This window comes from Rhinoraja longicauda, chromosome 26 (assembly GCF_053455715.1).
Source record: "Rhinoraja longicauda isolate Sanriku21f chromosome 26, sRhiLon1.1, whole genome shotgun sequence".
Lineage (NCBI taxonomy): Eukaryota > Metazoa > Chordata > Chondrichthyes > Rajiformes > Arhynchobatidae > Rhinoraja > Rhinoraja longicauda.
The window spans coordinates 18892923-18908481 of NC_135978.1; the positions used below are offsets into that span (position 1 = coordinate 18892923).

A 15559-nucleotide genomic window follows, 5' to 3' on the forward strand; every position below is an offset into this window, starting at 1 on the left:
TGAAGAACATTATTTGATTTCCACCCACACTCAATGTGCGGGTGCGGCTCGGCCGTGGGGCCTTCCATCCCCTTGCGGGGGCTGTTCGTGGGTCGGTCGCCTCGGTAGGGGTCAAGCTGCCTGTCCGTGGGCGTGGGGGGAAGAGAGTGGAAGTTTTGTTGCCTTCCATCACAGTGAGGGGGTGTTTGGAGTCACTGTGATGGATGTTTGTGTTGGGGTCGTGTGTCCTGTGTTCTTTTCTTTTTTGTTGTGTTCTGTGACTGCTGTAATTTCGTTCGGTATCTGTACCGAATGACAATAAAGTTCTGTAACTGTAATTAGCTGAATTATCTGAAGAAGGGTCTCGACGCGAAACGTCACCAATTCCTTCTCTCCGGGGATGCTGCCTGTCCCGTTGAGTTACTCCAGCATTTTGTGTCTATAATTGATTATCCCCGCTGTTCTACCCAACTCCCCACATCCTTTCGCGTGTTGGACAGAAGTGTTGGAACTTTTTACCTCGAGCCATATGCCACAGAAACATTTACCACTGCACTGTTCCTCACTGGCATGCATCTTCCTTTTCTCCTTTGACATGTCCATCACATGGTTTCAGTGTAAACATATTGGATCATAGAGATGAGTCATTTGGCCACCATGTGCGTAATACCATTCAATAAGATCAATACCAACTCAAATTCGCCTTCCACCGGGTTTCCTAGATGCCTTCATTCCCATAGAGTAAGAACCTTGCTGATCTCAGTCTAACTGGGCATCTACAACCTGAGTAGATCGTAGACTCAGTCCCAAGTAGATGACCCCTAACTCTGAAACAAGATCCCCTGTCTCCAAAGACTGCAGTAAGCTGTAATATCCCTTCCTGTTCTACCTGGAGAGTCCCTCTCAGAACCTAGTACAACAGGTTCTACCTCGATCCCCAGTCTTGAGTTGGTACGTTTCAACCATACTCAACCTCGACACATCTGGAAAATTCATCCCCACAATCTCCAGTGATCCTTCTCTGCACTGTCAAGCAAACCCTTTCTCAGTTCAGGCTATTACCCACACATCCCAGACTCCAAGTGTGGGATCAACAAAGCCCTGGGCGACTGTAGCAAGACTTCCCTTGTACTCCAACAACAAACAAAGTACAGGAGGAACTCAGCGGATTGGAGGAACTCAGACCCGATCCTGATCCTGACAAAGGGTCCCGACCCAAAATGTCATCTGTCCAATTCCCTCCACAGATGCTGCCTGACCTGTTGAGTTCCTCCGGCACTTTATTTTTTGCTCAAGATTCCAGCAAATGCATTTTCCTGTCTTCCCTTGTACTCCAGTCATTCAGCAACAAAGATCAATTCACCGTGTACCTTCTTATCTATTCCACCTTTCATTACTATCTGCTTCTTGTGAATGCATCAACACCAGCATTTACAAATAGTTCCACAATTGAATTAGATGATCCATTAACCTCCTTTGCTCCACATCCCTTGATTCACTTTCCTCCAGTTAGTGGTATTTATGGGATTTTGGAGAGGGGAAGAGAGGACGTACACCATTATCATTACAGGAGGTCGGTTGTAGAGCCAGGCGCAGCGTTCTTCTAATTGGCTTGTTTGAACCAAGGGCTAGTTTTAATCAGATGCCTCTCAAAATAGCCAGTGCATGGAACTGAAAACACTCTCACCCCCAAGACACACGCCGTGAGCAGAAATGTCTGGAATGCATGAAATCATATCAGAAACTGACTCCAGCCATCTCTCCCTGAGGAAGTGAGTCTCCTATCTGCGCTGAGATGTTATTAGGCATATTTTGTTTATTGAGACATTCTGGGTGGCATGTCATATTGAAAGAGAGAGGAGGAGCTCATCAAGATTTTAACACAACATGCACTTCAAATGCAGGAAGGCCTTGTATGATATATGAAAACAATTTCAAAGCTCAAAGCCTTCCTAACTGCCGAACGCTAATCTTTCGTGAAAATCAAAGTGGAGACAGGGATTTGTGATACTGATATATTAAACTCTTGCCGACATCCCCACCCACATTCAATCATTTATTTGATCCTTGTATTTCCGCTCTCATTAGTTTCCGCATTCAAGTTAGGGCACCTCATCGTCAGAGTCTCTGTTACTGAGGCACACGAGGCTGCCAACAAACTCAAACCCTCCCTCCCGGCACGTTTTATTTTTGTGGTTTAGGCAAAAGAATTGATTGGAGCACTTTGTGAGTAAGTTCAGAAATGCGCAGAGAGAGGATGCTTTTCCATTTCAGGAAAGGATTGTGTGAAGGTTTATTCCAGGAAGTATTTCATATGGAAGGCAGAAGGAACAGAAGGCAGATGCTGGAGTCTTGCGTAGAACGCAAACGTTCACGCTGTGACCGCGTGGGTTTCCTCCGGGTGCTCTCCGGTTTCCTCCCCCCATCTCAAAGACGTGCGGGTTTGTAGGTTAATTGGCCTTTGTAGGTTAATTGGCCTCTCTAAATTACTGTTAGCGTACAGGGAGTGGATGCGAAAGTGGGATGACCTAGAACTGGTGTGAATGGGTGATCGATGATCGGCATAGACTCGGTGGGCCGAAAGGGCCTGTCTCCATGCTTTATCTCTAAACGCAGCAACATCACACGCAGATAGATCCAGATAACATGAAAGTATATAAATTATATATAGAGACACAGGAATCTGCAGGGAGTAAGAATCTTGAGCCAAAGGCAAAGTGCTGGGGGAACTCAATGGATCAGGCAAATCATCCTTGGAGAGAATGGACACACCCATCTTCAGACAAATTGGGGGAGGGGGAAGAACGCTGAAAATGAGGTGGATGGGGAGGGGGGGGGAAGAGAGCCTGGCATGTGATGGGTGTGTACAGGTGATGGGGGGGGGGGGGGGTGATTGGAAGGTGCCTGGAGTAGGTGATAACGGGCAGAGGCGAAAAGGAGCCGAAAAGGTGTCAGATAAGGAAGGAATGGAGAAGTGAAATGTGTAAAAATGGAGGTGGGGAAATGTATGGAAGGGGATAGAGGGAAGGAATTGAGCAGGTATAAAGGGGAACTGTGGGGATGGGAGATGAGTGTACAGAGGAGAGAAAAGGAGCAGGATGACTGGGGTGGTGGAAGATGGTGGGAGAAATGTGTGCACACCAAGGTACAGGGGAAAGAGAGGGGGTATTGCTTGAAAGCGGCAAATTCGATGTTCAAAGCAGCTGTAAGCTGCCCCGCTGGAATATGACATTATGTCCTCCTAGTTTACGTGTGGTCTCACTCTGGCATTGGAAGAGGCCAAGGAGAGAAGTAAGGGAATGGGGAGGGGAGTTAAAACAGTTGGCAACCGAGAGCTCCAGCAGGCCTTGGCAGACAGCACGCAAGTGTTCGGCGAAACGGTCGCCGAGTCTACGCTTGGTCTTGCAGACGTGAAGGAGACCACGTCAGGACTACCGAATGTGTAATGGCAGTTTCTATACCGTCTCGAAATCCCACTTCGATAGCCATTACTTCTCGGGGATGAAATGTAGTTATAGCTTACGCACACGTCGCACCCTGATAGGACAAAACGGATCTTCCAAACTCCTTTTCTTCATTCATTGGTTTTATTAAAGTAGCACAAATCATAGAGTAATTCATCAGTTTCCATACTTTATCAACTGTTTCTTCTTCAAACAATATCTAGAAATTTTTGCAGTTATTACCGTATGGTTCTTACAAATATAGCCGGTGCGAACGCATGGTACGAGCGCGTGGTAAAGAACTGTATGCTCACCATCCTCCGAGTCTAAACTGACCCACAACCTCTGTTGACCCACACTAGCCTCCTCCCATCTAGACACTCCCAATTACGCATTAAGTCACACCCACACGCAGGCAAAAAAGACCTAAACTAGAAATATTAAAACATAGCCATAACACAATGACAATAACTGAATTAAGCATAAATGGCTCCTACATAATGTAAAGGAGAAGGGCTACTCAAAAATAACAAGACATGAGTCCAAAAATACACAATTGGACGACAGGTCCCACGGAGTGTGCTGGTATCAGCAACATTAGATGTGGGCCCAGACGGCAACCTGCAAGCAGCAACAGCCTTAACCAAAGCAAAAGGCCCCAGATGATTAACTCGGAGGCCCGGGTACGTACCGGCTTGGTGATGAAGGAGCTGGAGAGGGTGACTGCTGACCAGAAGAATATCCCGCCGCTCAGGATGAACTTCCTGTTGAAGCGGTCGCCCAGGAAACCGAAGATTGGCGTGGCTACCATGAAACTGCAGATGAAAACTTGAGAAGAAAAAGATACAAAACATTAATGTTGTTACAGGAAACGCTGCAATCTTTGAGCTGCGATAATTGCCTAGAAATTCATTCCCTCTCAGTGGGGTAATACACATGATTTTTTTTATCTCGAACGGGCGGTCACGGTGGCGCAGCAAATGCAGCGCCGGAGACCCAGGTTCGATCCCGACTACAGGTGCTGTCTGTGCGGAGTTTGTACGTTCTCGCTGTGACCTGTGTGGATTTTCTCTGAGATCTTTGATTTCCTCCCACACTCCAAAGACGTACAGCCTTTGTAGGTTAATTGACTTGGTATAAATGTTAAAAAATTGTCCCTAGTGGGTGTAGGATAGTGTTAATGTGCGGGGATCGCCGGCCGGCGCAGACCCGGTGGGCCGAAGGGGCCTCTTTCTGCGTTGTATCTCTAAACTAAAACTAAACTAAACTTCAATCGTTTCATTCAATGGATATATTGAATGTGCTTTAAACATTTCTGTGTTGGCACCTTTCCTCTGCAATGCACAGACATGCTTTACCCTCACTGGAATGTGTTCCTGCAGTCATAATCTCCACACTTACTCCTCACAGAAAATCATTTTCATCATTGCTTCCTAAGGACAAGGTAAGCAAGCAAATCATTGTTGCTACATACAATAAGGTGTGCTCTGGCCCGTTCCCTGTCTCTCTTACCCTCATCTCAGTCTCCTCTTGGTTACCCATTCTGTTCTGAAAATCAGTAACTCATATCCTTGCATGTTCTCTGCACAAGTGTGTCTCGCTACCCTTGCAGTCACCAGTGGCCACTGTGGCTCAGTGGGTAGCATTCCTGCTCCTGAGTCAGAAGGTTGTGGGATCAAGACCCACTCCAGAGCCTCAAGAATACATTATAGGCTGACACTTCAGAACAGTACAAGAGAACGCTGGAGAAACAAGAAATGACAGATGCTGGTTAATACACAAAATGACACAAAGTGCTGGAGTAACTCAGCAGGTCAGGCGACATCTCTGAAGCACATGGATGGGTGACGTTTTGGGTCGAGATCCTTGTTCAGACACACTGCATAGCAGCACTGCACACAGGCAAGTAAGAGTCTGAAGAAAGGTTTCGACCCAAACCTTCACCTGTTCCTTTTCTCCAGAGATGCTGCCTGACCAGCTGAGTTACTCCAACATTTAGTGTCTATCTACTCTGTACCTGGCCTGTTGAGTTGCTGAGGAATCTTGCACCTTTCAGTGAGATCACCTCTCATTCTTCTCTCTTCATTTCTCCTCGTACAACAAACCTGCCTCCCCAGGAGCCAGCCTGGTGAACCATTGCTGCTCTCCCCCCATCACAAGAACATCCTTCATTACGTAGAGAGACCAGACCTGAACACCATGTCCCAGATGTGATCGCACTGGAGCAAGACCTGTCTAGTACAAGCCTGCCGCAACAGCATTTTAATTTCTCTCCTTAGTACCCGGCCCCTTCTGTCCTCAATGTTTCCCAATCCTCTGGTATACTGTTGTTTTGACAATAAACATTAAGTGGTCTACTGCTATTTTTAACCTCTGTTGATGGCCACAGCCGGACGGACCTCTTTTCCTGATGGGTCTTTCACTTTAAAAGGTATATTTACTACTTGTAAACAAGGTACTAATTCATTAATGTTGGCCATTGCTCACCTCTGGTGCATTTTTTTAAATGTCCTTGCCATTGCCAACTCACTGTTCTTGGCTTATGACTCTTTTTTAATTTTAAGACCCTGCTATCAGGTTGAACTAAATCACTTTCATTTTTTGTATAAAGTCTATCGTGATTGTTAATGATTGTTTTTGCTTTAGTTAATGATTGTTTTACTTCAGAGTTCCTGGCCAACCTATGTCCTAAAATAATACCACTGAAATAGACTGGATATTTTGAAAGGAATGTAGGAAAATAACTGCAGATGCTGGTACAAATCGAAGGTATCACAAAATGCTGGAGTAACTCAGCAGGTCAGGCAGCATCTAGGAGAGGGGGAATGGGTGACGTTTCGGGTCGAGACCCTTCTTCAGGATATTTTGAAAGAACATTTATGCATTCCATGGGTTGTAGGACATTTGTCAATGGCCTATGTTCCCTAGAGGAGCAAAGGGCTTAAGAGGAAGAAGAGGACGGGTTGTAGGAACCAAGTCATCATGTCAATGGTTTATGAATTAACATTCAGGGGGAGTTCAATGTCTTGAATGTATTAGTTTTAGTTGTTAGTTTAGTTTTAGAGTTGAAGCATGGAAACAGGCCCTTTGGCCCACTGAGTCCACGCCGACCAGCGATCACCTGTTCACACTTGGTCTGTGTTATCCCACTTTCACATCCACCCTCTACACAGTCAAGGCCAATCTTACATCAGCCAGTTAACCGACAAACCCACACGCCTTTGGGATGTGGGAGGAAACCGGAGCACCCGGAGGAAACTCGCGCGGTCACAGGGAGAACGTGAAAACTCCACACAGAGAACACCTGAGGTTAAGATCGAACCCGGGTCTCAGGCACTGTGAGGCGGCAGCTCTACCAGCTATGCCACATTTTAACGGGGGGTGGGGAGTGTGGGGGGGGGGGGGGGATGAGGCGGGGGGGTGTGCTGCGGTCTGCATTAAAGATGTTGAGGGCACAAAATTCCCAAATTGCATTCAGAGGTTCTTTACAATGTAGTCACCATAACAAAATGGCGGATCCTAGGTCTAGTTTCTGGAATAAAACTGAGCAGATGGAAAGTACATTAGCGGGAGAGTGTACAGTGGCAGTGATCGTAATTCAGTGAGGAGGATGTTGCCGGGTCTGGGCAGTTGTAGCTGTGAGGAAAGATTGGATCAGCTGCAATTGTTTTCTTTGGAACATTGGAGGCTGAGAGGAGATTTAATTGAAGTGCCCAAAACTGTGCAGAGCTTGGACACAGTAAATAGGAAGGGGCCATTTCCCTTGGCAAGAAGGGTCAGAAAACAAAGGGCAGAGATTTAAAGAGATCGTTAGATGGAGTCCAGGGGAGAGGAGGAATGTTTTTTCTCCGGTTTTTTTCTCATGGAGGGTGATGAGAGCCTGAGACCCTCTGTAGTGGTGGAGGCAGGAACCCTCATCATGTTTCGACAGGAGTGGGACATGTGCAGGAGGAGCTCTGAGCTGCAGGGCTGGCTGAGTGTGGGAAGGCGGGTGAAGCTTCCAAGCTCATTGTCAGCCAGCACTGAAGTGACGGTGTGCACGGACTCCTGTGTCCAAGCTCTGCCGGTGCACCACTCATCTTGGTGTGGGTTCCCTTGCTCTTTCTTTGGGCTTGATCCCAATCTTCCTCCAGTGGAATAACAATTCCATGAGATGACTTAGTCTGGAGCCATTGCAAGGCTGGGAATGGGAACAACAGGACCAACCTCATTCCAGGCAGAGCAAAGGTGGCAGCGTGGGGCGGGGGGGGAGAAAGTAGTGTGTGTGTGTGTGTGTGTGTGTGTGTGAATGGATACCAATGTACAGTGGGAGACACTGCATGACTGCTTATGTGCGTGTTTGTGCACGTCGCATGTGTGTGCATGCGAGCGAACTTGAATGCATATATGAGAGACATTAGTGCGGGTAAGATCATAAATGTTTGCATGGTGTGTGAGTAGAGAGAGAGAGAGAGAGAGAGAGAGAGAGAGAGAGAGAGAGAGAGAGAGAGAGAGAGAGAGAGAGAGAGAGAGAGAGAGAGAGAGAGAGAGAGAGAGAGAGAGAGAGAGAGAGAGAGAGAGAGAGAGAGAGAGAGAGAGAGAGAGAGAGGAGAGAGAGAGAGGAGAGAGAGAGAGAGAGAGAGAGAGAGAGAGAAAATAGAAACTAAGAGACAGAAAGAACAAGAGGCAGAGACCGACCGAGAAGAGACAAAGACTGACAGAGACAGAGACCTCAGGTGCTAGTTAAGGCGTAATGGATGAACCAGGTCCTCAGAGTGCAGCCTGACTATAAGATATTTGAAGTATTTTTGAAGCTCTACAGGTATATCCAGATTTTCACAGAAGGGGTGATGATTCCCAGTGACTGATGGATTGATTCCACTGACAACACTTTACAGAGTGTCACTGTAGGTTCCCCTGGAACCGCTGTGAGGCAGGTCCCAGGAGGGACATGTGGATCTTATCGAGCAGTGGCTGAGTATGATTTATCATATATATCATATCATATACAGCCGGAAACAGGCCTTTTCGGCCCACCAAGTCCGTGCCACCCAGCGATCCCCATACATTAACACTATCCTACACCCACTAGGGACAATTTTTTACATTTACCCAGCCAATTAACCTACAAACCTGTACGTCTTTGGAGTGTGGGAGGAAACCGAAGATCTCGGAGAAAACCCACGCAGGTCACGGGGAGAACGTACAAACTCCTTACAGTGCAGCACCCGTAGTTGTGTGGTCACTTTACTGGAGTGCATCATTCAGCCGAAAGAGAACTGAACACGGAGTTAAGTCAGCCCCGAGCTCCGCGACGCCAAAGATGAAGACTGAGCTAGTCATGGGCAAGGCATTACTAACAGCGACGTACTGGCTTCTGCTTACAGCTGATGATGATCCCACCTGAGATCTTCAAAGTTATTGTCTCAATATAGTGGCATCAACATTTTCTCTTTGACATTATCGAGCCACGCATAGTAGGTTCAAGGCACACTAGAGGCAACAGTTTGTTGATGTTCTGCCAATCAATTAACTTGCATCTGATCTTAAGCTCAATCTCAATTCACCGACAGATTTTATTCTGTGCCTCCCCCCCCCCCCCCCCCCCCCCTCACTCTGTTCATTATTTTTGCCAACAAAGATCTATCACCCTCATATTTCTGTACAATGAGCCCCAGTGGGATGGAATGAGTCTGTGGGATGGAATCCAACTTCCCAGTATCTTCAGTGTGGAGGAATGCTTGCTGACTTCAGACCTTATAGTTGTACGGATCCGACCCTCTCCAACGGCTACCTTTATCCACCAGAGCCAAACCTTTGATCATCTTTGTACCTGCGGATTTGTAGGTTAATTGGCGCTGTCAATCGCCCTTTGTGTGTAGGGAGTGGATATGAAAGTGGGACAACATAGAACTGATGTGAAAGGGTGATCGATGGTCGGCGTGGATTTGGCGGGATGAAAGGCCTGTATCACTAAAATAAACTAAACTAAACTAAACTAAAAACTATACTAAACTAATTTTATAAACTTCAATCAGGTCTCTCCTAAACCTCTAATGCTCCAGAGAATATAATCCAAGTTTAGTCAACCTTTTATTATAGATACTGCCTTCTAATCAGCAGCAAATCATCCTGTATCATAAAGCACATATGCCCTGACTAGTCCAGCACCTCACCTAGTGTAGATGGGCATCTTTTTCATCATGAACGTGGTTGGACCAAAGAATTGTTTCCGTGCTTTATGACCTGTAACTCTATGACAATTTTTTTTCTTCTGTTTCCTAGAATTTAATGCCCCCGTGATTATGCAACAATTATTCTACGTATACAAGGGGAAGAACTGGAGAGAGGAGGTGATGTATAAATGTCCTGAAGAAGGGTCTCGACCTGAAACGTCACCCATTCCTTCTCTCCTGAGTTGTTGCCTGACCCACTGAGTTACTCCAGCGTTTTATGATACCTTCGATTTGTACCAGCATCTGCAGTTATTTTCCTACACAACTTGCCGCTCCACTGCGATTTCTCCTCAAGGTTTGTCTACTTTTAAGAATTTCTCCTCCTCTCTTCGACGAGAGTTTAGCAACATCCTCCCTCACTGCTCCGCCTCTGTGATCAGTCTGAAGAAGGGTCTCAACCCGAAATCTTACCCATTCCTTCTCTCCTGAGTTGCTGCCTGACCCGCTGAGTTACTCCAGCTTTTTGTGATACTTTCTATAAATGTTCTGCGTTCACACTGAGAACATTTCGGCACTCCTGGGCCCCCAGCCTTTCGATGTCACATCTCCAATCACAACATACTTATTGGCAATGTCCGTGACGGCAGGGACATTGAATTTATAGTTGTCGTGTTGGGCAAGGAAATGCGTACGTGATCCGTGGTACGTGACGGTTGGATGCTGAGCCGTTCCCAAGAAACAATCCCATGATCCATCAGCCATCCATTAATCTGCGCAGGGCTTAATTGGAACAAAGTTGATGGGGGGGGGGGGGGGGGGAGATCTGCAATAGCACGATAAAGAATGATTCCTTGAAATACTTCAGCTGAATGAGCAGCCAGATCTTGCTCCTGACATGTAACGAGGCAGCGGTGGTCGGTGTTGGTGGAAAACAGGAAGTGCACTCTGTAACTTTTTGTCAGAGTTTGCTTCCCATGTTTACACTGTGCCGGCATTCCAGAATGGTGCACAGGAAGGTAACAAGATTAACAGCAGACACCGCTGAATAACGTCTGGCCGTTACTATGGCGCCGTTCTCAACTTGCTAACGCTGGCGAATAATTGAAACGTGAGCAACATCCCATTGTGACAATACACTTGTCCAAACCTCTCGATAATAATCCCTGCTGTTGCACAATATGGAGAGTCCATCAGTGCCTCCCGGAACCTGCTTGCCTCCTGCAGGAGTCTGTTGACTGGAAATTCAGCACAGAGACGATTTATGGGAATTGCAATCAGAAAGAGGGGATGGAAGCCATGTGAAGGGATTAGATCAACAGACTGTGTTTCCCTTCAAACAGAAACCGGGATTAGATGGAGTGGTTTAAAATTAAAAAAGGTGCTGTGTTGGAGAGGAAGCAACTGTTTGAACTGGCAGTGGGACTGATACCCATGAAGGCTGATCGAGGATTGCTGGCTGAGGAACAATGGACTCGATGGGGACAAGTTGTTTTCTGGCAAACAGTTGTTCTGGAATTTCCAACCTGGAAGGATGGTGGAAGCAGATTTAATAATAACCTTCTGAAGGGAGGTGGTTATTTACTGGAAAGGTTAGCGTGAAAAGCGAAGGTTGTGAAAGAGCGGGGAACTGGGATTAATTGGAGAGCTCTTTCAAAGAATTGGAGCGGGATGATGGGCTGGAATAACACGCGTAGGATCTGGTGACTCCACTCCCCAAACCAAGCAGGAAAATGTTCATAGTTAGGCACAAAGTGCTGGAGTAACTCAGCGGGCCAGGCAGCATCTCTGGAGAAAAAAGATGGATGACGTTTCGGGTCCCGACCCCATTATTGAAGGGTGGTACAAATCGAAGGCATCACAAAATGCTGGAGTAACTCAGCAGGTCAGGCAGCATGTAGGAGAAAAGGGATGGGTGATGTTTCGGGTCAAGACCCTTCTTCAGACTTTGAAGAAGGGTCTCGACCCAAAACGTCACCCATTCCTTCTCTCCTAGATGCTGCCTGACCTGATGAGTTACTCCAGCATTTTGTGATACCTTCATTATCAAAGGGGATGATCAATCTCAAGGCACAGTTCAGAAAGGCACAGATGAATCTGGGACATTGCATTGACTTCTTTTGGTAAAGTAACATCTGAATGAGAGTGATTTTTTTAAATAAAAGGTAACAAAGTGGGTTGATAAGGGCAGTGCTTGATGAAGTCTTCACAGATTTCATTCAGCAAGGCTTCTGACAAGGTCCCACTTGTCAGGCTGGCCAAAAAGATAAAAAACCCATGAATTCAAGGGAAGAGTGGCAAATTAGATCCATAACTGACTCAGTGATGGGAAGCAAACCAATGAATGGATGATGTTCTTGTGATGAGAACGATGTTATTATAGGGCTCTGTATTAGATCCTTTGCTGTTTGTAATATGTATTAATGACACAGAGTTAAGAGTGGGCAATGATATTTAAAAAAACTTGCAGGCGATTTAAAAGTTGACCTTGCCATTATGACTGAAGAGTAAAGTTTCTGACTGCAGGTATCTGTTGGGCAGAAAGGTGTCAATGGAATTTAACCCAGGGGGCCACAAAGTGTAAGAGTAACTCAGCGGGTCAGGCAGCATCCCTGGAGAACATGGAGAAGCAACGTTACGGGTCGAGACCTTCTTAATCAGGAGGGGATGAGCTCAAACATTTGGGAAGGTGCAACAAGGCAAAGGAATATTCAGTAAACAGGAATATTGGGGGATATGAAGAAAGGCAGGACCTTAGGTTCCACAGCATTTTAAGGGTAATTAAGGGGTGGAATACAGGAGTAGAGAGGTCTTACATTCTGGATTAGCTAGGTTTGTTTTATTTTAAAGAGAAAGCTGAGAGATTTATTTGGTGTAAAAAAATGGTGAGTGTCCTGAATAGAATAAATAGGAAGGCCCTCGTGGGTGGGTCAGGTGGGTCAGGTGGGTCAGGTGGGTCGAAACTGGTAGAAGGATTGGAAAGGGAAGCCAGGAAATATATTTTTACTCAGAGGTGATGGAACCCTGGAACTTGCTGCCTAAAGATCTGTAGAGCAGAACTCTCCCCACATTGAAGAACTTTAACCCCAGGCTACAGGCCCAGTGCTGAAACTATCCACACATCTACTGTTCTTTAGTTGGCTGAACATTTATTGCCATCGACTGCCATAACTTTGGTCTTCACTCTATGGTGGTACATTGGCCTCAGTCAAGAGTTTGCAGGTTCAAGCCTCATTCTAGGGACCTGCTCTATCAGCACGGGTATCTCGGTGTCCTGGCTATTGTTTGCACCTCGACGAAAAGGGATGATCTTGATCATTTAGACCACTGCAGTTTGTAGAGTTTGCTGGACACATCTTGGCTGCTGTGCTTCTTGCAGCACAGTGGCAGGTACATTTCTAATGCGCCCAACATACTTCGGCAACTTCATCAGGTGGGGTATGCATCGCGGCATAACCTACTTCCCCTGCATGTGTGGGAAAGCTCACCTGAGGCGTTTAATTACAGCGAGCCAAAACATGCAGCAGCCCCTGCAGGTCGCTTGACAACTGCATCGATCCTCAGTTCAGTCATGTGCTCCTTTATTGCAAATGATTTATTTCTAGGTGGCAGTGACCCACACTCTGTACCGCTGCTCTCCAACGGTGTGATTGACGAGAACTAGCTTGTTAACGTCGTTCGCGGAGGTCAGGAACAATTCAATTGTCACAGGCGCCAGAGAGGAACTCGATGTCCTGGTCAAACTGCTGGAATGAGCAAGCGACACAGTGGCTGGCCGGTCCCATCAGCCAACCCGAGGACAACCGTGGGTGGGCGGACAATGCTGGAGCAAACAAATCCACACAATTGCTACCTCCCGCTAACTTAATAGGAAGCAAATTCTTTCCCAACCCTGCCACCGCTTCAGCTGTGCGTCAGGAAGTGCAAGTCCCCAAGGTCTGGAGTCGAAGGATGTGACTATTATTCCCATTGAAATTGAAATGCCACACATTCTCGTGAAACAAATAACATCCTTTCTTACGGGAATGTGTCGGGTACATGACAAAAAAGTATTAAAAGTGAAACAAGGAGAAACCTTTATTCCATCATTGCTCATTTCAATGGACTGTGCGCACAAATGGTGCTCCCTTTCATTTGCAGCCGCTGTGTAGGACAACACCCAAGCATAAATGCTCCCTTGCAAATTGCTCTGTTTGCTTCGTGACCATCCCAGGATCATCAGGGTTGTGCTGTTCCCGTGTTTGCTACAGGATGGGGAGGTCTTGGCAGCTCCTGACAGGTTGGCTTTTGTCAGGAGGCATAACAAGGGCTTCTGAAAGTGTCTCTACCCTCGACATCTTGTCCCTTCCAGTTCACCCAAAGCCTACCCATGGATGTATGGATTTGCTGCACCGAACTGAATATCTCAGTCACCCGCAGACACCTCTCTTGTTGCTTTAGCGGACTGAATAGCGCCTAATTCTTCCTTAATGCTGCTGTTAAACTTTCCATAGCTCCTTCCGACTACGATGAACTTCTGCCCGGCTTGCCCTTTCTTTGTACAAGTTCGGTTGTGAGCTCCCTGTGTTGGGGGTATGACCTTGAACTATGATGACCATTGTCCAGGCCAATGTCACGAAGAAGGCTTTAATATCCCAGCCCCTCCTTGCCTGAATGAGGGGCAGAAAATTGGGGAGGTTGGTGGTAAATATGGGGTTTACTGGTATCTTCAAGCAGGACAACACAGGGCAAGAGTAGCCGAAAGGACAGATAAAGCGGGTTTAGGTTCATTATTGTCACATGTACCGAGGTACGGCGAAAAACTTTGTTTTGCATGCGATCCAAATAGATCCGATATACTATACATAAATACAACTAAGTCGAAAAACTCAAAGTCAAGTTCAAAGCAAAGAGAAAGGAGACCTGAAGTGACTACTGAGGGGAATTAAACAGGAGAGGAGGCAGAGTTGGAGTTCAGGGAACTCACCTGAGAGAACAGTGACACAACTTGCATTTCTATCCATTGTGAGACTCTGATGTGCTGCTGCAAGCTAAGATTTCATTGTCCCCTTTCGGGACATATGACAATGAAACACTCTTGACTCTTGAGTTTGGATGCTTGTCTACAGAGCAAGTCAATGCTCATCACTGCTGCACAGTGCAATCCCACAGACTAATGACCAGTGAATCAGTTCCCACGATGTTCACTGTGTGATCAGTGTGGTCCAGGACACCAAAGGGAACTCCCTTGCCTTTCTATGAAATAGTATGCTGGGCACTGCAGTTTAATCTGAAACAGCACCTCCAGGAACATGAGAAACAGGAGCAGGTCATTCAGAGGCACAAGAGTCTGCAGATGCTGGAACCGAGAGGAAAAAGTAAATTGCTGGAGGAACTCAGCAGATCAGGCAAATAGATGGCCAACCTTTCAGGTCGAGGCCCTCCATCAAGAGAGCCTTCTGTATTTCATCACCATTAATAAGGTTACGGTTCATCTTTTGTTCAGTGTTGTATTCTTTATCCATTATCTGTGTACTGTGGATGGCTTGATTATATTCCTATATGGTCTTTTCTCTGACCAGATAGCACGCCAACAAAAGCTTCACAAAGTACCTCAGTACGCATGACAACAGTAAACTAAACTAAACTAAACTAATTCACTTTACATCTAATGGCAGCACAGTGTTGAGGTGCTGCCTCACAGCGCCAGAGACCCAGGTTCGATCCTGACTACGGATGCTGTCTGCCACGGAGTTTGTACGTTCTCCCTGTGACTGCGTGGGTTATCTGCGAATGCTCTGGTTTCCTCCCACATTCCAAAGACGTACAGGTTTTGTAGGTTAATTGACTCCAGTAAATATGCTCCCGAGCATATAAGATAGAACTAGCACGTGGGTGGTCACAGACTCTGAGGGCAGAAGGACCTGTTTCCACGCAGTATCTCTAAAACTACTCAAACTGATCACCTGTTGATTTCTGTCTTGAATAAACTTAGTGACTGAGTCT

The 15559-nt window shown here is 46.5% G+C and overlaps 1 protein-coding gene across 1 annotated transcript in view; it reads right to left on the minus strand.

Annotated features, from left to right (window-relative positions):
• LOC144606348 (sphingosine-1-phosphate transporter SPNS2-like) overlaps positions 1 to 15559 on the minus strand; it is a 99039-nt gene that overhangs the window by 39617 nt on the left and 43863 nt on the right. Inside the window, exon 3 of the mRNA XM_078422368.1 lies at positions 4114 to 4250. Within this exon, the coding sequence (XP_078278494.1) occupies positions 4114 to 4250 (137 nt within the window). The remainder of the gene's footprint in view (positions 1 to 4113; positions 4251 to 15559) is intronic.